The following is a 22,766-nucleotide window of genomic DNA, read 5'->3' on the forward strand; positions in this document are numbered from 1 at the left end:
TAACATGATTAGTGTCATGGTAATAACATGCTTTAACATGATTAGTGTCATGGTAATAACATGCTTTAACATGATTAGTGTCATGGTAATAACATGCTTTAACATGATTGGTGTCATGGTAATAACATGCTTTAACATGATTAATGTCATGGTAATAACATGCTTTAACATTCTGCGGTCTGCAGGCCAAACAGATGTAATGTAGCTGGTTTCAGGATGTCACTGTTCATCCTCTCTCCTCTTCTTCCCTCTCTCCTCTCTCTTCTCCTGCTCTCTCTTCCTCCACACAGTTGAGCAGGATCAGCGGTCCCCCCTCCCCCAAGCCCGCTGCGTCCAGTTCCGGCCGGATCGCTGCCGTGTGCCCCTACATCCAGGTCCCCGTGGTGACGAGGCAGGACGGAGGCCACACTTTACCCCCCGACCCCCTCAAGCCCCACCCACTTTCTGCCACAATCAACCATGTCCGATCCAAATCAGGTTAGGCTCCACCCCTCTCTCCATTGCTGCTTGTGCCCCTCGCATTTCCCGAAGTTGCACCAGAATTCAGACACATCTGTAATACTGCTCTCCCCACAAATATGAACATCTGCATGAAGCTGGTGCCTTCACAGATAAAATGACATGGCAAAGTAAGTTCGGGTTCCTGTTGCAGTTCTGGTGATAAACCTGATGGACACAGCAGTTAGGATATGGGACAGTTCTCTCATTCCCTGATAGGGTCCAGCTCTCCGGTCCCCGCAAGTCTCCAAATAATTAGTGCACTGACTGAACAACTCATTCTTACTCCTAGTTTACTCATGTTTACTCCCAGTTTCTGTCCTTCCCTTTTCTTACTCCAGTAAGACTCTTTTCTTACCGCAGTGACTGTCTTCATTAAGACAGAACACTGCTGTTTCATCTAAAGGGTTGGGCTGGACTGCTCAAACAAAATCTCACTAATTTCATGCTGAAATTCATTTTTTATATTTTGATTTCCTCTCTGTCTAACGCTCTTTCTTCTGTATCCCGTCACGTCACGTGTCCCCTGCCCCGTCTCTCCTCTGTCCTGCCTGCTGTCTCGTGTGCACGTGGGTTGGGTTTGTGGCTACAGACGACGAAGGGCTGAGGAAGACCGCAGGCCAGTGGAAGGTGTCAGATTTAGACATCGTAGTGGACCCTGTGGTACCCTGGCCCGAGCCGAGAGACGGGCCCGGCTCGCCCTCAGGCTCCGGCTCCTGTGAGTTCTCTGCTGCGTTAGCAGGAAAAGATCTGAAGACCTCCAGCAATTTCCATAGGCTATCTGCTATGGCAAAACACGACACTGCTTCTTGTGTACGCAATTCATAAATAAAACAACGCTCAGTTTCTAAGTATTATAAATTACTATTATTAAATTATTATCTAAATTATTATATAAACATCGTTATTCAGAGACCTACAAGCATCTGAAGCATTTAATGTCACTGTTGGTGCACATACTGTGATTTAAACCTTCAGTATTCTGTACATGAAAACAGCCCACATTCACTGTGCGTGTGTCAGCCTCAGGAGGCAGTCAGGAGGGTACATCTTGGCCCTCATTTCCCTGGTACATTCGAGGTTGTGTTTTGCCATTTTCCACACACAGGCAGACCTGCATTTCACAATCACGTATTCAGTGGAGAGAAACACAAAGGGCTTGTAGTGTCATTGTGCATTTCAGATACTAAATAAACAACACTATCCGCACTTCAAAAGGCTTCGGAACCCAGTGGCAGGAAGACACAGCTGCCGTTATGTAACTCCGTTTATTTTCCATGGGCCGTGATGAAAGTGTTGTCGGGAGAAAACCACATCACAGTTACGCCTGCCTACAGCCCGCCGACACCCCACGTTTCAGCGCGATGGTTCCAAAGCATGCATAGATAGTTTCGTTGACTGAATTGCTGCACAATTCCACATTTTCACATAATGTGTGGCTGGGTGCAGGCGGGTTGTCCCGCTCGAGGGAACGCACCCGTGCGAGGCCCCTCTAGAGACGGATCCGAGGTCAGGTGTGCTGTGTGCCAGCCCACCCTGGGCTGACCTGGAGGCCACGCTCTCTCCGACACACGGTGAAGTGGCTGAGCAGAAAGGGAGCAGTAGTTTCCTCGTTCAGCCGTTCTCCCGTTGCTATGCCTACAGCGAACGATGCGAGCTGGTCATCCTTCAGTGAGAACACGGCCTCCTCAAAACGTCCAGACTGGAAGGACTCCAGCCATGAGGGCAAAACGGCCATCGGTGAAAAGGTGAGGAGTCCACGTCACTGCGACACACACAAAACTTCAACTTCACTTTTGAAGAATCACACTGATTTGCTCAGACCTGCGTACCTGGCCGTCTTCCCTGTAGGATTCTCCTAAACTTCTGGCGACAGTGACAGCCTTGTCCAAACAGGCTCCGCCCTCCTACGGCACCTACCCCAGTGTGGGCTACCACTCAAAAGTCTGTTCCACCAGCTCCCTGCCACGTTCTGCCCCAGGGACCCTGGCCTGGCAGAGAGCGCCCCCTAGCTCTGGTTCCTCCTCTCAGCAGATCCAGCAGAGGATTACAGTGCCCCCCACCGGGACACCCCTCCTCCCCCAGGGCGAGAGGACTGACCCCCCACTGGCTGTGGCCGTGAGGCCCTTCATTTCTGACCGGGGGTCACGACCTCAGTCGCCCAGGAAAGGCCCCGCCACCATGAACTCCAGCTCCATCTATCACATGTACCTGCAGTCGGCGGCCAAGAATTACCCAATCGGCAGCAGGGCTGCGGTCAAAGCAGGTAACTATGGCAACAGCATGCAGAGGAGACTCCGTGATGTTGCCGGTGAGCATGTTTGACGTTTCCTCCCTCTTCTCCAGTTTATGGAAAGCCGGTGTTGCCGAGCTCCGCCTCCCCCTCCCCCGTGCCCTTCCAGCATCAGGCCCCCAAAGAGGAGACGGACAGGGAGGCGGAGCCGGAGAGTGTGCCCCTCCCCCCGCCCAGCGTGGAGCACATTCCCCGCCCCCTCAGCCCCACCAAGCTCACCCCGGTGGCCCACTCGCCCCTGCGTTACCAGAGCGACGCGGACCTGGAGGCCCTGAGGAGGAAGCTGGCCAACGCCCCCCGACCCCTGAAGAAACGCAGCTCCATCACGGAGCCCGAGGGCCCCAGCGGCCCCAACATACAGAAGCTCCTGTACCAGCGCTTCAACGTGCTGGCCGGCAGCATGGAGCCCGCCGGGTCCGCCACGCCCTTCTACCAGCCCCATGCCCCTCTCGGCTGCGTCACGGCCGGGTCCGGCAGCGTAGCAGCGGGGGAGTCGGACCCGTCCGTGGCAGAACCCGACCAGGCTCCCTCGTCGCCCACGTCTGGACTTGGGGCCCAGCCGTCCGCTGGCACGGAGGAGCCTCTGCTTCCTGAAACCTCGGGCCCTGACCCTAAACACACCCGTGAAGACGGAGGCGCCGACACACAGCCCAGCGCCGTGTCCGAGCCCTCCCCCCCCACAGAACCAGGGGCCACAGAGCAGCCTGCCAGTGGACCTTTGGTGAGCCCAGCAGTACCACCCACCAGCCGGATCATCCGCCCTCGCTTCTGTAGTTCAGAACCTTCCAATCATTCTGATAAATTGTTTTCAGGCACCTTTATTTATCCATGACATTTCATTGTTGTAGATTGTTAATCACTTATGTCATGGGACTCTACTGTGTCAACACGCAGTACCTGGCATCAGTATTTCTCTGTCATTTCAGGTGAAGCGGACCAACCTGAAGAAACCTGGCTCTGCGCGGACGGGTCATGGCCTCAGGGTGAAGTTCAACCCACTGGCGCTGCTCCTGGACGCCTCCCTGGAGGGCGAGTTTGACCTGGTGCAGAGGATCATATACGAGGTAGCGTGAAGCACTCCACACCACCTCCCCACCACCTCCCCACCACCTCCACACCACCTTCCCACCACCTCCCCACCACCTCCACACCACCTCCCCACCACCTCCACGGAGATGAATCAGAGTTGAGTGGGATGAGTCAGTGCGTAATGTGTGTTAGGTGTCTATGAGCATACACAATTACATAATTCTGGGTGTTCAGAGGGCCTTTGAGGTCATCCATTAGATTTGCTAACTGAAAGGTTTCCATGTCAATTTAAAGTGCTTTCAAAGTATATTCCTGTCCATCTCCAGTTAATTAAAAATCACTTAAGGCCAAAATATTTCTCAAAAGACACTGAATCTGACAGAGCTGTCTGTGTGAGCACTGTTTCTGTGAACGGTTCCTCAGGTGGAGAACCCCAGCACCCCCAACGATGAAGGCATCACGCCACTGCACAATGCCGTGTGTGCTGGACACCACCATATAGTGAAGTTCCTGCTGGACTTCGGGGTGAATGTCAACGCAGCAGACAGTGACGGATGGTGAGGAGCACAGCACATTTCACCTCCATAACCAGTAGGATCTCTGCTTATTAAAGACATTACATACTGTCCTGTAATTGTGTTGGCTGTAATTAGTGTGTGACATATGCACACTACTTAGGTAGGCTGAGTAGGGTTAGTCACCGAAAAATACAACATCAGTGTCAAAACAACAGGTGGGTGTGGTTAATGTTTACCTAAAGAACGATAATGAGGGGCAGACTGAAGGCAAGCCCTGAGTAAGTGTGTGTGTGTGTGTGTGTGTGTGTGTGTGTGTGTGTGTGTGTGTGTGTGTGTGTGTGTGTGTGTGTTGAGCAGGACACCCCTACACTGTGCAGCCTCCTGCAACAGTGTTCACCTCTGCAAGCTGCTGGTGGAGTCTGGGGCGGCCATCTTCGCCTCCACCATCAGTGACGTGGAGACGGCAGCAGACAAGTGTGAGGAGATGGAAGAGGGCTTCATCCAGTGCTCCCAGTTCCTCTACGGTGAGAGTCAAACTGGGACTGGAGACAAGACCAAAAAGACCTTTTACTCTTTTAGTCCTTGATTGGGTAATCAATACAGACTTGTTGGTTTTAACTGGGAGATATTGTAACTGGTTTTAACTGGGAGATGTTTTAACTGGTTTTACCTGGTAGGTGTTTGAGGCGTCGAGCAGAAATTTGCATATGAGCATTCTCATTCATCCTGACACGTGTCATAAGCCCCTCCCACTTCTCCACCCCCCTCCCTTTCCCCACAGGTGTTCAGGAGAAGCTAGGTGTGATGAACAAGGGGGCGGTATACGCCCTGTGGGATTACGAAGCGCAGAGCGCGGACGAGCTCTCCTTCCGCGAGGGAGATGCTCTCACGGTGCTGAGACGTCGAGATGAGAGCGAGACAGAGTGGTGGTGGGCACGGCTCAGTGACCAGGAGGGCTACGTGCCCCGGAACCTGCTAGGGGTGAGACAGGACAGGCTAACTACACCACTGAGGTGAAACCCACACACTCTTTTTTCTGCCGGAAAGATAAAGAGGCACCTTTCTGATTGTACCTTTCTCCTGTGGTTTGTGTAGTTGTACCCAAGAATCAAGCCTAGACAGCGCTCCCTGGCATAGCGCCCCCTGATGGTCGGAGACGGCAGTGCCATCCCTCGTTCCTGACGTTTGGCCCTATATGCGTCAGTGTCCATCACATCACACCCGACGGAGGACACCGCGAAGCGTTCATGGAGCATGTCTGTGTTGGGGCAGATTTATTTAACGCTGCCAGTCCTGATATGGAAACCAGTTGGGCCCTGTCTTCAGAACTCATACGCAAACCAGTTGGTCTTATTTTAGAAGCATCGGACATGCTGTTTTTAAATTTGCAGTATCTTTCACCGTTATCCCTGTCAGGGACAACAGCAGATTTCCTAGGTCTGGCCTCCAGCGTACGTGTGTGTGTGTGTGTGTGTGTGTGTGTGGTGGAGAAGTGATGAGTCAGAGGTGGAGGATGCAGATGGAAGATGGTGGTGTTCATGCAGGATGAAGGAAACAGCAGGGGGGGGGGGGGGATCCGTCAGAGAACAGCTGATTCAGAACGAAGGAAGGAAGGTAAAGGAAAGTGCAAGAAAGACCTCGAAGAGAGCACAGAGAGCCTTGATGAAGCCCTGATGAAGCGATCACAGAGAAGTGGCCCTGATGAAGAGACATGCATGTTTTTATATATGGAAGAGTTTAGAGGTGGAGAGGAGGTGACCTGTGAGATAAAGTACATTTTATGAAGGGATGCCAGTTATGTCACACTGAGTAGCTCTTAAGAAGTGATCAGTGTTTCTCATCACACAGCAGAAATGGGAGTCCCTATATGTCTGTATTTATGCACTCACTGGGCGTTTGGCTGGACTGGTTCGTATGCGCTGCCCCTCCTTAGTTGAAATGCTCTTTATAAATGCAGCTCAAAAGCTTTGATGAGCTTACCACTGAAATTTGCCTGTCAGTAGTTGGTGGAGAACACACACACATTTATGTCATGTCATGCAAATGTAAACCATTAAAGGATTCTCATATTGGGATGAACCTTTGTCAGGGTGATTGGGGTGTGTGTTTAATATGCTTGTGCTTGTTATAACAAGTTAAAAGAATAAAAGAACACTCCTACACACCTTTGGACTATAGAACAAGGCATATGAGGTAAATTACTTTATACATTTAGCAGACTAATGAGTCATCTATTACATTATTCATACCTTTTGAAACACAATTGTTACAGTAACAATTTTTACAATATTTACCATGTAAGTTACTGTAATGAATGATACATATTTACTCCCAGTTCACACGCGATTCATGATAATGACCCCAACACAAGTAGGACTTATTTTAAATGAGTCAAAATGCCACTGAAATGACCATAACTCGTTCTTTCGTTGTTAATATTTAATCAACCTCCTCAAAAAGGATAAGGAGCGAACTTCGCCCCGTCTGACCGCTGTTATTAAATCAGTCTGAACTGAGGCGCAGGTGACTCCGCCATCTTAGCGCCATAAACACAGGCCGCTTCCTTCTGCTTGTGTGTTTCTTTGCTTTGCACTTTTCTAAGTGAATTGACCATGTCCAGCGACGGTGTACTGCACACGAACACTCCTCTCATCGAGAGCGTCGGCATGTCCAGGCGGCTCGGCTCCACCGTCTATATGAAAATGGAAAGTTCACAACCCTCCGGTTCATTTAAAATCCGAGGAGTTGGACATCTGGTCCAGAAGGTGAGGAGGAACCGCGGCTGTAATCATGGAGTAGCTGCCACACAATATTCCCAAATATCGCATATCAAATGTTGCATTTATCAGACGTAGCTGAATTGTACTTTTTTACTTCGTAAATTTCTTTTGCTGGCATTTGCTCTCCATAAAAAGAGTCCGTTCAATATAATTTGGTCAGGTTTGTGTCCTACTTACTGTACACTGACCTCACAACCTCATCACCTAACCTCCGTTTGTCCAATCTGTAGTCACATTTTCAAAACTCTAAACACAGTGAACACAACATCAGACTTCAGTGGCTATAGACAATTAGTACAATTCATGTAGTTTTTGAACAAAATTCAGTCATTTTACATGTTTCTATAATGTTAACATTTTCTACACACAAAATTGTCCAATAACAAAATTCTGGATAATTTTTGTTTTATTTACTAATGCACACAGCATGTCAAAAATGAAAACCTAAGGTTCAAAACCTTAAACATCATATAAAATGCAAAGTTCTGCAAAAACAAAGGCAGCTGAAAAGCTATTAGGCTACTGTAAAACATATTTTTTGCACATATAGATCAATGAAATAAAATGAATTACAGTAATGTACCGGGTCAGAGAGGAGCAAATATAACAATTTGTCCTGCAATCTCAAGTGCTGGTTTGGTCCTTCACAAATGCCAGATTGGTCCCTATAACAGTGACCTCCTTCTTTCATTTTTGAATGAACTCTACCAACAACTGGTTCCAGAAGCAGAAAGGGAACAGGTGGGAAGAAACACGAGGACATTTGTGATGGGACGATGTAGCATTCTGTCATTCTCATGTCATCACAAACTGGTTTATAGACCATCCAAGAGTGATGTCCCTTTTCCTCCCGCCCATCTCACCTTTCCTCAACCCCACTAAAGAACTTTTTTCAGTCTGGGGGTGGAAGGTGTATGATCATCGGCCCCATGACCAAATGTCCCTCCTGGATGCAATGGATCCCGGCTGCAGAGACATTTCAGCTGAAGACTGCCAGGGGTGAATAAGGCATACCAAGCTTTTCTATTCCAGGTGCATGGCAAGGGCCAACATCAGATGTGATGTGGATGAAAACATGTGGCCAACTGCTGAAGACCACTTACATTACACATAACAAGACTGTTCAGTTTTGTATCCTGTTTTTTTCCCCTTGTGTGGCTTTTTGTATATGTGTATTTTTTACACATATATATGTGTATACATATATATATATATATATATATATATATATATATATATATATATATATATATATATATATATATATATATATATATATATATATATATATGGGTATGGGACCGTGGCTAATTATGTTTACAATTACAGTAATTATTTTTGGGGTTAGGCCACAATTTATAGTAATGTCCCTAATACAGTAAAATATAACCTTCTCTGCAAAACTGTTACAGACTCCTTTTTTGTCTAATCTACATTCTATACAGTATGTTACAGTAAATATCACTCATTGTGTAGACAATATGTTGTCAAAAATTTACACATTTGAAAAAAACGCAGAATAAAATATTACATGTAATGTTTCTGTAATGCCTTCAACTGTTAGTTTTTTTACAGTGGTTGTGCAGTGATTGACTATGTTCATCTCGAATAGAGAATCTGTGCTAATGTTTGAAAGAATGATTGGATACTGAACTAGGTTTGCTGTGTTTTAACAAACTTGGTGTATAAAGAGAAAACTTTGTTTGCGTTGTGAAATGCAGAGTTGGTATTCAGTTAAGAAAATGCGCTTTTGAACAGGATATTAACTATTTGGCTATTTGTATGAGGTCAATGTGTTGCTGTGTTTAGAGTTTTGAAAATGTATGTTTTGAGAATTAGGAAACGCATTTTAGCAGTCGTCAAAACGAATACAGCAGCAAACTCACCCAGACTGTTTTGAAGCTTGCAGGTTCGAAGTCACGTGGTGTCATCTGTTCTTCAGGTGGGTATTACACATTTGATTTTGATTTCTTTTTCTTTACTAAAACGCTTGCTTGTAGTATATTTTTTCAGTATAACATTTAGGCTTAGTGTTTGACTCTGGTGTTCCTTTGCAAACTGAGGGTTCTTTCGCTAACCCTCCCAGGATAAAGCTCTGTGTTTGTATTATGGTCTGTGTGAAATGCAGGTGGGAACGCAGGTTTGGCCACAGCCTACGCAGCACGTAAACTCAACATCCCGGCCGTAATCGTGGTCCCCTCGTCCTCCCCCCAGCTGGTGTTGGATAAACTCCGTGACCACGGGGCCACTGTCCGAGTGGTGGGCAAAGTGAGTGATAAGTTCAATGCCTACATGAATACTGCTACTGCCTTGTGTGTGCTGTTGTTGTCTCACGTGTATGTGAGTGAGACGGCTAACGTTAGCGGTGCGGCGGGGTGTACCTGGAACAGGTGTGGGATGATGCAAACGCCGAAGCCCTTCGTCTGTCTCAGAGCGACAACCTCACCTTCGTCCCGCCCTTCGACCATCCGCTGGTCTGGTGAGTCGTTCTCAGAGCGTTCACGGAGACCCGTCTCTGTAAACATGCTATCAAACTATTAACAGTAATAAACAAATGTAAGAACTGCTATTAGCACTGTTATGACACAAACTCAAACGATTCCCATGCTGCTGACATGCAGGAAGGGTCATTCCACCATCGTCCATGAGCTGAAGGCCTCCTTGCCCGCCAAGCCTGGGGCTGTAGTTCTGTCTGTGGGAGGCGGAGGGCTCTTCTGCGGGGTGATGGAGGGTCTGGACGAGGTGGGCTGGGGAGACGTGCCAGTCCTGTGTATGGAGACAGTTGGAGCAGACTGCCTCAATGCAGCTGTTAAAGCAAGATGTTTAGTCACGCTCCCAGACATCACGAGGTCAAGCATTATCCCACGACTCTCTCGATGGCTCGTGCTCTTACGGGTTCATCCGTGTGACACTCTTTCTGTTTTCTTTGAATTGTTGTTTTAGTGAGGCCAAGTGTTTGGGAGCAAAGACAGTGTGCAGACAGGCGTTTGAGTACAGTGGAAGACCCAACGTCCTCTCGGAGTTAGTGAGTGATCTCCAGGCTCTGGAAGCAGTGGAACTCTTCCTGGGTACATTTGTCTAGTCGTCTGTTTAGAATTTTGGTTGTTAACCACAGCTGAACCATTCTGTCCATAATATGTTTATTACATGAGGACTATGTGATTTGATTGAGTTTGATAGGTTTGTGTGAAAAACATTTTGTGAAAATGCAGTTGATTGAAGGTGTATGTGTGTGTGTGTGTGTGTTCATGTTCATGTGTGTGTGTGTGTTCGTGTTCGGGTGTGTGTGTGTGTGTTCATGTTCGTGTGTTCATGTTTGTGTGTGTGTGTGTGTTCATGTTCTTGTGTGTTTGTGTGTGTTCATGTTCTTGTGTGTATGTGTGTGTGTTCATGTTTGTGTGTGTGTTCATGTTTGTGTATGTTCATGTTCGTGTGTGTGTGTGTTCATGTTTGTGTGTGTGTGTGTATGTGTGTTCATGTTGATATGTGTGGGTGTGTGTGTGTTCATGTTTGTGTGTGTGTGTGTTCATGTTGATGTGTGTGTGTTCATGTTTGTGTGTGTGTGTTCATGTGATGTGTGTTGTGTGCAGATGAAGAGCGTGTGTTAGTGGAGCTAGCGTGTGGGGCCTCTCTAGCTGCAGTGTACAGTGGGCTCATCCAGCAGCTGCAGGCTGAGGGTCGGCTGCCCAAGCCCCTCGCGCCCCTGGTGATGATTGTGTGTGGGGGTAGTAGTGTCAACCTGGCTCAACTACAGTACCTGCGCACTGTCTGCAAATGACCAGAGAACTACACTTCCCAAGGTCATCCTGAGAAGATAGAAATTTGAAATCTCTAATAATGGTGCTAAAAAAATATAAGTTCATCTAACTGAGTGATGACATTTTGCTTAATTTTATGATTTTTAATTTGACATGCCTCAGGGCAAAGAGTGACAATTTCCTGACAAACATGTAAATATCTCTGAAACTCCTGTTAATTTATGTTAAACGTTTTGGCCTGAACTGTTGAAGACCTTATAAAAAGTATCCACCAGATGGTGCTAATGCAATACTATTTCATTTTATTAACATGTACTTTTCCCGTTTAGAGTTAGCCCTAATAGCAGATGTCTATCGTTTTGTGTAGCACTGTCACAAATTGACTGAATAATAATAATAATAATAATAATAATAATAATAATAATAATAATAATAATAAACCTTTTTTCCTTTGCTGAGACAATCAATAATTTTTTATGTTTCCATGGCTAAATATATCCCCTTGTTGTTTATGCATGACAGTTGTATAGGAGCGTCATTATCACACTGGTATCTACACCACGAGAACCACGTTACACACGTTAACCACGTTAACGTTAACCACGAGAACCACGTTAACCACGTTAACCACGGTAACCACGGTCGTATTCCTGCTCCCATCTGAAGCTCCTCGTGAGTGTCCTCGCCTTGAGGCACGAACACATCAAACTCAAACTCTGTCAGTGACTCTGCAGGCCAGACTGAAGCGCCAGTGTGCAGGTGCCCAGACGCTGTGCTAGCAGGCTAACTGTGAGGGAATGGGTGGCTGGTCTCTGTGGGCCTGCCGGGGGTTGTGGGTGGAGCCTGACCTGTGATTGGCAGGTCTGGAAGGGCGAATCAGCAGCTGTGTTTACAGCTCATTCCTACCAGAGAGTGTTTGGAGATGTTTCAGGGGAACACAGCTCTTCAGTGGAATGTGAATGTCCTCCAAACCATGGTCTGATTCCAAAGCTTGTTTATAATTTAAGTATTTTAAGTTTTGATTGTATAAAACTGAAATTAAGAGCTCGGCTGTGTGATTGTCTCCGAGTTTACTGATGTAGGACTGGATTCTGCAAGTGTCCAGTAGTGCTGTTCTTTGAGTAGTCTGTTCCTTGAGCAGTCTGTTCTTTGAGTAGTCTGTTCTTTGAGTAGTCTGTTCTTTGAGTAGTGCTCTTTAATGTCTTAACAACACTGCACTACTTCCAGCCTGTCCTTGTCCCTTCTATCTTTAAACCTCTCCTCATGTTCGTGTTTAATGAAGCGTCAACTTAATGGTCAGTTGTAGGGAGTGTGAAGTATTGGAATGACTAAGATTTAACTAATGCCACTCAAATATCTTGAATCTACTGGCCAAAGTTGTAGGGGTCAAGTGAAGATCAAAGCTGAAGGATCAATTTCACAGCTTCACGAGGCCACGCAAGCCAGATCCGCTACGCCGGCTCCTGTGAACACCTCACAACTTTTCACACAAACGAAAGACGAAACCTTTCATCTGTTCCGCGGAGACCTCGTTCGCAGTTTGACTAAACCCGCCGTTTAGAGCTGTTCTACCGTCACGTGCACCGTGGTGAGATGTATCGGGGTTTATGTTTGAACCACCACCTCACTGCATGTGAAGGCTGTTTATCGGAAGGGGAGACAGCCGTCTAGGGGAAGGCAAAGTGTCCTTTGTTCTGTGTGGTCTTGCAGAGGGAGCTGGCGATGGACGTGGTGTTGCCGTTTCAGTGAATTCACCTCGGCTTTTCAAACAGCATCAGGCACTTTATAAATCGGCTGGATTGGATGCAGGTTGCAGCATGGTGATAACGCTTGGTTACAGCTCAGTGGGTTTCCACACCGATAAAACCCAATCAATCCTGGTCTTTGATGCTTCATGTGTGTGGACAAGAGTTGACATAACTTCCTCCATGTTAATGGGAACATGGAAAGTTAAATAGTTTTGGCTCCCTATGTGCGTGACAGGACAGAGACGATGGCGAGCCAGAGCTATTCCACTGATTCAGGCCCTTCAGCCTTTACAGTAAACACCAGAGCCAGCATGGAGAAGAAAGCTCAGGGCTTTGCTCTTTACCAATGGTAACAAATTCTGGGTGATCTGCCAATTGGAACTATCACGATCAGTAACCGCCGTGTCCGTGTGAGGAGACGTGTGAGTCGTGTAACCTAGACGAGCTTAGGCTGAACTCCATCTGACACAACTTGCTACAAACTGCGTTTTTTGTTTTTTTTGTCAAAATCTCTGAGCCTACGTTCATAAAATGCTCTTCCGTTAGTTCTTGGAGGAACAACAATAAACAGACCTAGACTGTTTAAATATTTATGCGCTTCTAATACTACTGGGCAACCTTTAAAAGTGCCTTTCCTGTCAGAATATTAAACAGACGCCCCATCCCACCACACCTGAAACATGAAGCATGAAACATGCGGCCTGCTTCACTGGAACACAGGCAGGATGACGGGGACCGTCTGGGCCTCAGATATCTGCTGGCTCCTCAGAGACTGAAGTAGTCTGAAAGGCAGACCACAGCCCTGTAGGCACCCGCTGAACCCAGGCGAGGTGATCTGCATTACGTAGTCATTGCATTAGAGTACAAAGGGGCGCACTTAGACAGCAATAAAGTCAGAACCAGAGGCTCCGTGTGTGGAGATGAGACACAGGCGGGCCATGACACCACCGTGTTGTGAAGACGTAACATGTGCTCACTGAGAGAGAGGTGTTTGTGAATGTGGTCACTGAGAGAGAGGTGTTTGTGGATGTGGTCACTGAGAGAGGTGTTTGTGGATATTCATTCGGTGGGGGGGGGGGGGGGGGGGGGGGTAGCTCCCTGGTCCAATCTGCTTTCCACCCAACTTGCTCCACCCAACGCACATAAACAATTAGTATACTAATCTGCAGTAAGTCTCTCTATGGCCTAAATAAATCCCACTTCCACTTCCAAACAGCTTTTGCCAGAAATCAGTCAAAATTGAACTTTACAGACTAGCACATTTTGGGAAGTGTGAGTCTCTGTTTGCTTACAGTAGTGAATAGATCTGGTTGATGCAGAAATACTTCCACTCACTTTATCCTGCATATCTATTATTTACTATATAAAATATACAATAAAAAAATATGTGTACAATGTATACACCAAACACACCAAACTGACCCAACTCAGTGTGCCAGCCTCCACCTGCCAGTGGATCACCAGCTTCCTCACTAGCAGAGAGCAGCAGGTGGGAAAGATCACCTCAGGAACCAGCACCACCAGCACAGGGTTGACCACCTCCACAAGGTTGTGTTCTCTCCCCTCTGCTCTTCTCACTCTACATAAACGAGTGTACCTCCACTGACCCCTCAGTCCAAATCCTGAAGTTTGCATACGATTTGACGGTCATTGGTCTCATCCGGGACTGCAATGAGTCTGCTTACAGACGGGCTGTTGAGCATGTGGTCCTCTGGAGCAAATACAACAACCTGGAGCTGAACACAACAAAAACAGTGGAGATGAGAGTGGACTTCAGGAGAAGCCCCCCAACCCGCCCAGCACTCACCATCCTGGACAGTACTGTGATGGCTGTGGACTCCTACAGCAATCTCCAAGGACCTGAAATGGGACTACAACATCAGCACCATCATCAAGAAAGCTCAGCAGAGACTGTACATGCATCAGCTGAGGAAGTTCAACCTGCCCCAGGAGCTGATGGTGCAGTTCTACACCGCCACCATTGAGTCTGTCCTCACTGCATCCATCACAGTGTGGGGCAGCTCAGCTACCAAACACGACACCCTCCGACTGCAGCGCATCATCAGGTCTGCAGAGAGGACCATCGGTGTGACACTACCCACCCTGCCAGATCTACACACCTCCAGATCCAGGAAGTGTGCAGAGAACATTGTGTCTGATGCTTCACACCCTGGACACCACCTGTTCCAGCGTCTCCCCTCAGGACGGCGTTTTAGACAACTGAAGACTAAGACCACCAGACTGAAGGGAAGCTTCTTCCCACATGCCATCACTCTTATGAACAGCTGAACACTACAACACAACATCCAGGATACAGTCTGTCACATACACACACAAGACTGTTACTTACAATCCACATGCAGCTCGTCCCTCTCACCCTGTTTACCTCCTGTACTGCACTTTATTATCTGGTGATGGTGCATAAGAATACACTGTACTTATTGCCCCTGCCAGTAATTATCCTGTTCCCATATTTATATGCCTTATTTTAATTCAGCTTAACTTATCTATCTAATTCAGTCTGCACCTCAGTGCCTGTTTACTGCTGTACTCAGCACTTTACTGTAGATATACAACTCTACACACGGTTTACAGTGTATGTTTTGTGTGTGTGATTATGTGTGAGTAAATGTTTTATGTCTGTGACGTTATTGTTAGTTATTGTGCACTGGGAGATACTGTAACCAAACACAAATTCCTTGTATGCGTGAGCATACTTGGCCAATAAAGCCAGATTCTGATTATGTTTCTGATTCTGATAATGTGTCCATTCAGAGTTACACAAAATGTTATTTCCTGACCACAGACAACTGCTTTACTTTAATCAGAAATAATATTTATTGAGTTAAAATGTTGAATGTTAGTATTGTCAGTATAATAAATCTGAGGTCATTTGCAATATTGCTTGAATATGGTTCACTCAGTTATGCTACCCAGTTACATATGGGCAGGATAAACTTATACATGTGATCATTGTAATTGTAAAAATGAGCTGTGAAATGTATTCTTTTTTATTTTTCTGATGTCAGTCGGATTTTCTGTTGAACTCTTAGAGAGAGAGAGAGAGAGGGAGAGAGAGAGAGAGAGAGAGAGAGAGAGAGAGAGAGAGAGAGGGGGGGGGGGGAGGAAAAACGCTTATCGCGTTTCAGTGCTCTAGAACTACATTTCCCACAAATCAACCGCCTTCAGGCTTCTTGACATGCGCAGTAGGGCCGCCAAGATGACGTCAGCGGCACTGTTGTTTTAAAGGGGAATGAATGACGGGCGCTGTGAGTTTGTGGGATGTTGTTTCTTCATGTTGGCTGTGTTTACATGTCCACGGTAAGGCACCGATGACAAAATCAAAACGTTAATGGCAGTTCAAAGTGCTGAGAATGCGTGCCGAAAACTCATGTTTTAACACCTAAACTTTTTAGTTGATTGAATGTGTGTAATGTTATATACTATATTTCATACTCATACGTGCGTGGTGGAAATCTGAACGAAATCGTTTTTATCTTCTTTCATCGCACATTGTTTTCTATTAAAGTGTTTGTTTAAAAGTGTTTGGGGTTTGTTTGGTACAGTTCGGGGTCCAGGTTACGACATGGTCCGTGTGAACACGTCTGGTAAATGAGATCAAGAAGACACAGCGAAGGTTATAACTGAACAACTTTGAGAAAACATTTGGTTTTGAGATAAGAGGGAGAGTTGGTGTTGGAGGTCGCTCCTGAAGTCTGGGCTGTGTAATATCACCCTCACTTTCCCTTTATCTCCTGGACTTTAGATGTAAACTGTGGTGGTCACAGACAGGGTTCATATTCATGTTAGCGCCACCTGGTCCAGGAGGAGAGAGACAGGTGGGTGCTGGTGTTGTGCTCCTGTCTTCTCGTTTTATTCCCAGCACTGATATTCACACTGATATTACAATACTGTGAAACTCATAAACCTCACCATACCAAGAGCTGATGGTAGCAGATGTAGCAGTATCTGTTTAAAAAGTGCTTTACATACAATGGGTGTCTTGAATGGGTACATTCGTTTTATGCTGAGCCTTCCTGCAGTTTTAGATTACTGGGAAGGTCAGTATAGTAATCAGCTTTGTCTTCAAGAATCTTGGTGGCGTTTTGCAAATGCGAGTTAAGACAAAATTGATTGCATCGTTTTGATGAAATGAAAAGTTTGGAAAAGACATTGTACTGTGCAGACCCAGCCAGGAACCCACAGGATCTGAAAGAGCAGTTTTGACATGTACAGCAAGGAAGTAGCTTTACTCGAGCAACAAAGGGGCCGAAATGTAATTGCCAAAATAAACTGTTATGGTTGTCATAGAGCCCATGTGGGGCCCAGACAGGATCTTGAGATGAAGACCAGAGATCCTGAGATGATGCTGGAATAAAGTGATTTGGTCTTACCTGCACTTTATCACAATCAAAATTGCTTGTGAAGACGTTGAGACCCACGAAGAGGCACCCAGCCATCAAATACGGGGAAGGACCTCCGCTGTTCATGAGAGCACTGAGACCGTCAGCCGGTCTTGAGTGCTGAATATGGGTCACAGTTGGATTTCCCACCAGAACACACCCATTATGTGACTGCAGAGGAAGGTGGAGAAGATTGTGGGAGGTTGTGGGAGGTGGAGAAGGTTGTGGGAGGTGGAGGAGGTTGTGGGAGGTTGTGGGAGGTGGAGAAGGTTGTGGGAGGTTGTGGGAGGTGGAGAAGGTTGTGGGAGGTGGAGAAGATTGTGGGAGGTTGTGGGAGGTGGAGAAGGTTGTGGGAGGTGGAGGAGGTTGTGGGAGGTTGTGGGAGGTGGAGAAGGTTGTGGGAGGTGGAGGAGGTTGTGGGAGGTTGTGGGAGGTGGAGAAGGTTGTGTAAGGTGGCCCTCGGTCTGTGGAATGGCTTTATCATACCGTGTAGCCACAGTCCTAAGAGGACCTGCAGGCCTTTGGCAGGTACCACACGTAGCGTTACCCACCTGAAAGAATCTGGGCCCTTACACGGGATGGAATCATGTTTAGTGTAGCAACATATGACATCTAAGAAGAAAGAGTGTATTACATGTTTAGACATTGGAGAGGTTAATCAGAGTAGTAGTTTATTGTCAAATTCTAGGTGTGCGTGCGTGCGTGCGTGCGTTCGTGCGTGCGTGCGTGCGTGTGTGTGTGTGTGTGTGTGTGTGTGTGTGTTTAATGATCAGTATCTTACAAATTCTGCCAAGGGTTACAAACTTATGGGTTGAACTGTCATTTAAAATGCTATTAAATGACATTTGAGCTTGGAAAAGCTTATGTTGGATATTATTCATGGCATTTGTCTTCAGTCTTCTTAGAATTTTAGAACCTGCTCTGAGAAGCATCCAGAATTAATCCAGATTTCTATCAGAATTCATCCAGAATTTATTCACAACTCACTTCCCCCCCTGTCTGACTTCTCTCTGTTTAACTCCGTTCCAGCCCTTTTACTGTAGCTTTGAGGATTGAGGTTTCTGTGACATGGAGCGAGCCTGTCTCTGAGTGTGTGGTGCCAGGCGCAGGGAGGGGAAGCCTCCGGTGTGTGGCGGCCCAGATCTTGTTTCGTGCGGCAGTATGGCTGGTGTGAATGCTGATGGGAGGCGTGTGGGGGAGAAGCCTTCAATTAGAGCGCTGAGGTCATTCTGCTGACGTCCACCGCACCTCAGCACGCTGGAATGCTCTGGTTGTGCCAGGAGGTGATAATGGACTTGCTTTCCAAGAGCAGCCGATACCGCACGCTGCCTCTCGTGTCCTCACACCGCTGTCTCGTGTCCTCACACCGCTGTCTCATGTCCCTGCCTCACAAGCAGAGTTAAAGCTTCAGGGCAAGTTGCTGATAATGCAGTTGTGGGAGTACCATGCCGTCATGTACAACACGGTGCAGGTTTGTTTTGAAATGTGGTGACAGAAGGGGCTGTAGCACGTGTGTGCAGGTCAGGAGCTGTAGTTACTGATTGGTACAGTCAAACAAAGTGAAACAATCATTAAATTATTCATTTTTGTATCTTTTGTAGTTACAGCATTTATGACAGAAATTGTTTACTTGGGTTTGCAGGGAGAAATGTTTCCTATGAGAAGTAGTTTCTGTCAGTCAGTGTTCTGTGCCTTCATGAGCGTTTGTATGTTTTTAGTTGGTGTAGCTGTCACTGGTTTTCTTTGATGTGACATGCTCTGGGTAATGAGGGGTCAAAGTTCACATGTGGTACCCTTTGTTCCATGAGTTCTTGGCTAATGATTGCATGATTTGCATAGCACTAGGTACTGCATCAGGTCAGATTAAAAACACGCCCTCAGCTCGTGTGTGTGTGTGTGTGTGTGTGTGTGTGTGTGTGTGTGTGTGTGTGTGTGTGTGTGTGTGTGTGTGTGTGTGTGTGTGTGTGTGTGTGTGTGTGTGCGCGCGCGTGCGTCACTAGATTAAACTCTAGTCACTTTACATGTATTTATACAGTTTTGCTAGATAGTCTTGTGCAGAAGCAGTGGCATATATATTTTTTTAGTATGTGAACTTCCATGGGCCTTGAACCCATGACCTTGGGTTAGTTTGCACTGTGCTTGCCCTGCAGAGTTGAATCCCGAATAGCGAAATGCCAAATAAATAAAGGATTGTTTGGTGCACTGCACCCACGCTGAAACATGGGGCCACCATCCAAACTGCACACTAGTATATTAGTAGACAGAAACCTGCTCCTTCAACACCATGTTTGCATTCCAGCACAATGGGACAAGGGGTCAACTCAGAAAGCGTCCGTCATCAGCCGTTCCCTCAGCCTGTTCTGGGGTCAGAGTCCACCACTCTTTCAGTTTTAGTTGTCTTATTTGTTTTTCCCTGGTGTTTCAGATTCCTCCCACTAGTGAACTAGTTCTCTCCCGACCACACACCACCACCACGCCAGGAGGGTGAAGGCCAGTGCGTGTCCTCCAACACCTGGACCTAGTCATGGACCGCCACCTGCACGTCTTTGGAGGACACTCCTCATGCTTGGACGAAAGTGCCACCAACCGCCTATGCTGGCAAACAAGGGGAGCACCATGTTGGGGCGGTTGGTTAAAAGCCCTTCAACCCGCCAACCCCACCCAGAAATCAATGTTATGTTCTCTTGGACCATTGGCTCGGGCTGATTCTGGCATCACCAGGATTTGAACCTGCATTCACCTGGTCATGGCACTCTGAAATGCAGCTTCCGTAGATAAACTGAAGTATGCAAATGGGGTTTGATTGTAATTGTGGCTAGAAATGTTCCAGTTGGGATCAATTGCTCGATCCTGAATGTGGTTGGAAATGTTTTTGTCAAAAACTGGAAGGTCTCCCAACCACAACCGTGACGCCAGCGTTCGTCTTGGAGTCGCGTTCGTCTGGTTAGATGTACGTTTTCTGTGAAATCTAGGACTGAGCCTCACAGATTGGGGGTTGCACTAATTTACATAGGATTGCATATGCCACAGTTTTGCTGAAATCTATACATTTCTTTAGCACGTTCTGATTTGTTGATTCTCAGTAGAGTTTCAGAGGTTCCACTGTGGTATTACTTTCAAGCATGAATGGTGCTCTGTGCATTTATGCCCTCCTGCGTGCTTTCCTGTGGTCAGTGGATGATTTGTATAATAGACAGATGATCATTTTCCTTTTTACCACAAAATGATGAGAAGATGCAGGAGTTTTGCAGTTAGCTATGCCGGTGCTTGAGAAGACCAGGCCCAGCCAGAGCTCTGGACCACACTGATTGGGGGAGTGGAGGCTTGCTCCAAAAGCCTGCAGGTTTAGGACTCCCCTGATGGCTTCAGCAGATGGGGGGAGGGGATCTCCATTGTCTGAGTCAAGGTCATTGTACAAGGAGATGCCCTAAACCACACAGCGGAGCTCTGGGTCACCACCACCCTGGGGAGGTGTTCTTGCAATTCCAGGTTGATAAGAAAATGCCCCAGCACCAGCGAATAAGCGTTCTGGCAAGATTTAAAGTTGAAGGATTCTTGTTTTGTGGCTAATGCTGATTCAGATCTTTGCCGGATCTAAAGTGTGTACTGGTGTGTTAAACACACGGGAGAGGTGGATGAACTTCAGCGGAAAAGCGACGACTTGATTTAGGCCAGAGAGGAAGAAGATGCAGTCACGCGTGAAAGGTCCAGATTACATTGGGTTGGACTCTGGACGCTGCCCCAGGCAGGTGTGCCACGGCGCTCTTGCGTGGTCAGACAGCCTAATGGCTATTTGCTCTATCCATAACACACTGATTTTTGGCCATTTTTTTTGTGACTCCCTCTCGGAAGAGATTTCCTAACTGCTGTCTGCTGTTATGACCACACAGTGGAGATTCTGGATATCAGAGTTGCGTCTCTCAGTCGTGGGCGAGCACTGCTGAAGAAGCTGACCTCTTTACTGAATGTGAGGGCCCCTGACTGGCCTCAGGACAGGCAGTGAAGGCGTTTCTGGACATTGTGTGGACCACACCAGGACTACACTGAATGTCTCTGACTCCTAGCTCCAAACACTCCAGTTTGAAATGTTGGTTAGCATGTTGGAGCATGATGAAGAAACCTTGAGAGGAATCCAGTCACTATGACAACAATTATTGGACATGTACATAAACAAAGACGTTATGTGTCTCTATATAATGATTATTCCTAAGAGTCCTAGACTTCTTGATGGTCAGTAATGGTAGTCCAGGGCCATGGAGATACAGCCATAGCATGGGGGACTTCAGGGTGGTGAGAGGGGCCAGGGCCCAGGGTGGATAACAGGAAAGACTCGTCTCCCCTCATCTCAGTAATTCTCAGGTAGGAGGGCAACCACTTGGAAAGAGAAAAGAGGGACAGTTAGATCTGTATGGGATTGAATGTGGGACAGAGAAAATGTAAACATTTCAGGACTGTAGCATTAAATTATTACAGCCTAGCAGGAAAGGCAGAACCAGAAGGTAACACAGGCTTGGGGGCATCCTGAGACAATGGCATCCGTCCACTGCACCGTCAACAAACTTGAGTGACCACGAGCAGTGACAGGACGACAGCACCAGCGCCCCAGTCTACTGTAAAACCCTTCGCCTATGAACCCCTGGATCTGTACCTTTATCTAAGGGGGCTTATTAGTTACCAAACGCTAAACTTAATAAGTGGGTTTTCAACCTAGACTTAAAGATTGAGACTGTATCAGAGTCCCGGACGCATTTTGGAAGGTTGTTCTAAGAAAAGGCTCTTCCCCCTGCTGTTACCTTATTAATTGTTGGAACTAATAAAAGACCAGCACCCTGTGATCTTAGTGGACCTGGGGGTTCATAATAGGAAATAAGTTCCTGGAGGTAATCAGGAGCAAGCCCGTGCAGTGCTTTGTAGGTCAGTAGAAGAATTTTAAAACCAATAAGTAATTTAACTGGGAGCCAATGCAGGGCTGATAGGACTGGTCCGATCTGATTGAATTTTCCAGTTCTAGTCAGAACTCTGGCTGCATCGTTTGGATGAGCTAACTGATGAGTTGAGTCATGTGTTGAGAGCTAGGAAACACTGAACTGTGCTGAGCAGGGTTTTCGAGGGATTGGGAACCTCTGTGAAGGGGATTTGTGTTCTGAGTTGAGCAACATGCAGGTTTGGTGGAGGGGTGTGGCTCGTGCAGCACTGTGAGCTGAGCTGTGTGTCTTTCACACTTTGGACGCGTTGGCGTGCCTCCTGTCCCGACTCGCCCACAACACACTGCACTGCTGATCTTTGACGAACTCTTTACCTGCCGTACACGCTGGTGACGTGTTAACACCACCGCTGTAGACCTGCTCACCACACACGCACACGCACACACACACACACACACACACACACACACACACTAGTGATCATTAGGGGGCTGTGAGTATATATACACACACACACACACTAGTTATCACCAAGGGCTGTGAGTACACACATGCCCAGAGCGGTGGGCAGCCCTAGCCCCAGGGCACAGTTGGGGTTAAGTGTCATGCTCAACATGACACAAGTGTCTTGCTTCAGTCATGGCCTTGCTGGGAGTTGAACCCACAACCCTCCCATCACAAGACCCCTAACCTCTAGGCCAGGGCTATTCAACTATATTTGTCTGCGGGCCAGATTTGGCAGAGAGCTCTGACCTGTGGGCCAGACAATTTTCAGACCTATACTATATAGGTGGATATAAAATTGAGGCAAACA

The 22,766-nt window shown here is 47.0% G+C and overlaps 3 protein-coding genes across 8 annotated transcripts in view; all 3 read left to right on the plus strand.

Annotated features, from left to right (window-relative positions):
- The window catches only part of LOC143488830 (apoptosis-stimulating of p53 protein 1-like), a 36,623-nt gene extending 30,202 nt beyond the window's left edge, over positions 1-6,421 (plus strand). For 5 of the 6 annotated variants that reach the window (XM_076987763.1, XM_076987761.1, XM_076987762.1 and 2 more), the window contains 10 exons: positions 291-477; positions 1,091-1,216; positions 2,143-2,246; positions 2,350-2,764; positions 2,845-3,512; positions 3,718-3,855; positions 4,244-4,377; positions 4,696-4,862; positions 5,120-5,319; positions 5,434-6,421. In XM_076987763.1, coding sequence (XP_076843878.1) covers positions 291-477; positions 1,091-1,216; positions 2,143-2,246; positions 2,350-2,764; positions 2,845-3,512; positions 3,718-3,855; positions 4,244-4,377; positions 4,696-4,862; positions 5,120-5,319; positions 5,434-5,475 — 2,181 coding nt within the window. In that variant the 3' untranslated portion in view covers positions 5,476-6,421. The remainder of the gene's footprint in view (positions 1-290; positions 478-1,090; positions 1,217-2,142; positions 2,247-2,349; positions 2,765-2,844; positions 3,513-3,717; positions 3,856-4,243; positions 4,378-4,695; positions 4,863-5,119; positions 5,320-5,433) is intronic. The other variant, XM_076987764.1, reaches the window with a different exon arrangement.
- Positions 6,422-6,866: 445 nt separating this feature from the next.
- Positions 6,867-11,252, plus strand: sdsl (serine dehydratase-like). Its single transcript, XM_076987779.1, has 7 exons — positions 6,867-7,103; positions 9,021-9,060; positions 9,247-9,386; positions 9,509-9,597; positions 9,740-9,967; positions 10,062-10,186; positions 10,709-11,252. Exons 1-7 carry the CDS (start codon positions 6,951-6,953, stop codon positions 10,894-10,896), a joined length of 963 nt encoding a protein of 320 aa, XP_076843894.1. The 5' UTR covers positions 6,867-6,950; the 3' UTR covers positions 10,897-11,252.
- A 4,610-nt stretch (positions 11,253-15,862) lies between these two features.
- daam1a (dishevelled associated activator of morphogenesis 1a) overlaps positions 15,863-22,766 on the plus strand; it is a 43,652-nt gene continuing 36,748 nt past the window's right edge. The window contains exon 1 of the mRNA XM_076987774.1: positions 15,863-15,945. The gene's annotated coding sequence lies outside the window, so the exon portion shown is untranslated. The remainder of the gene's footprint in view (positions 15,946-22,766) is intronic.

This window comes from Brachyhypopomus gauderio, unplaced genomic scaffold, assembly GCF_052324685.1.
Source record: "Brachyhypopomus gauderio isolate BG-103 unplaced genomic scaffold, BGAUD_0.2 sc56, whole genome shotgun sequence".
Classification (NCBI taxonomy): Eukaryota; Metazoa; Chordata; class Actinopteri; order Gymnotiformes; family Hypopomidae; genus Brachyhypopomus; species Brachyhypopomus gauderio.

Excerpts from the sequence above, each read along its gene's own strand:
- sdsl (XM_076987779.1), top strand. The coding sequence starts at position 6,951 with ATGTCCAGCGACGGTGTACTGCACACGAACACTCCTCTCATCGAGAGC. Across the intron at positions 9,061-9,246 it reads TGGTGTCATCTGTTCTTCAG|GTGGGAACGCAGGTTTGGCC; the intron begins GTGGGTATTACA and ends TGTGAAATGCAG. Across the intron at positions 9,387-9,508 it reads CTGTCCGAGTGGTGGGCAAA|GTGTGGGATGATGCAAACGC; the intron begins GTGAGTGATAAG and ends TACCTGGAACAG.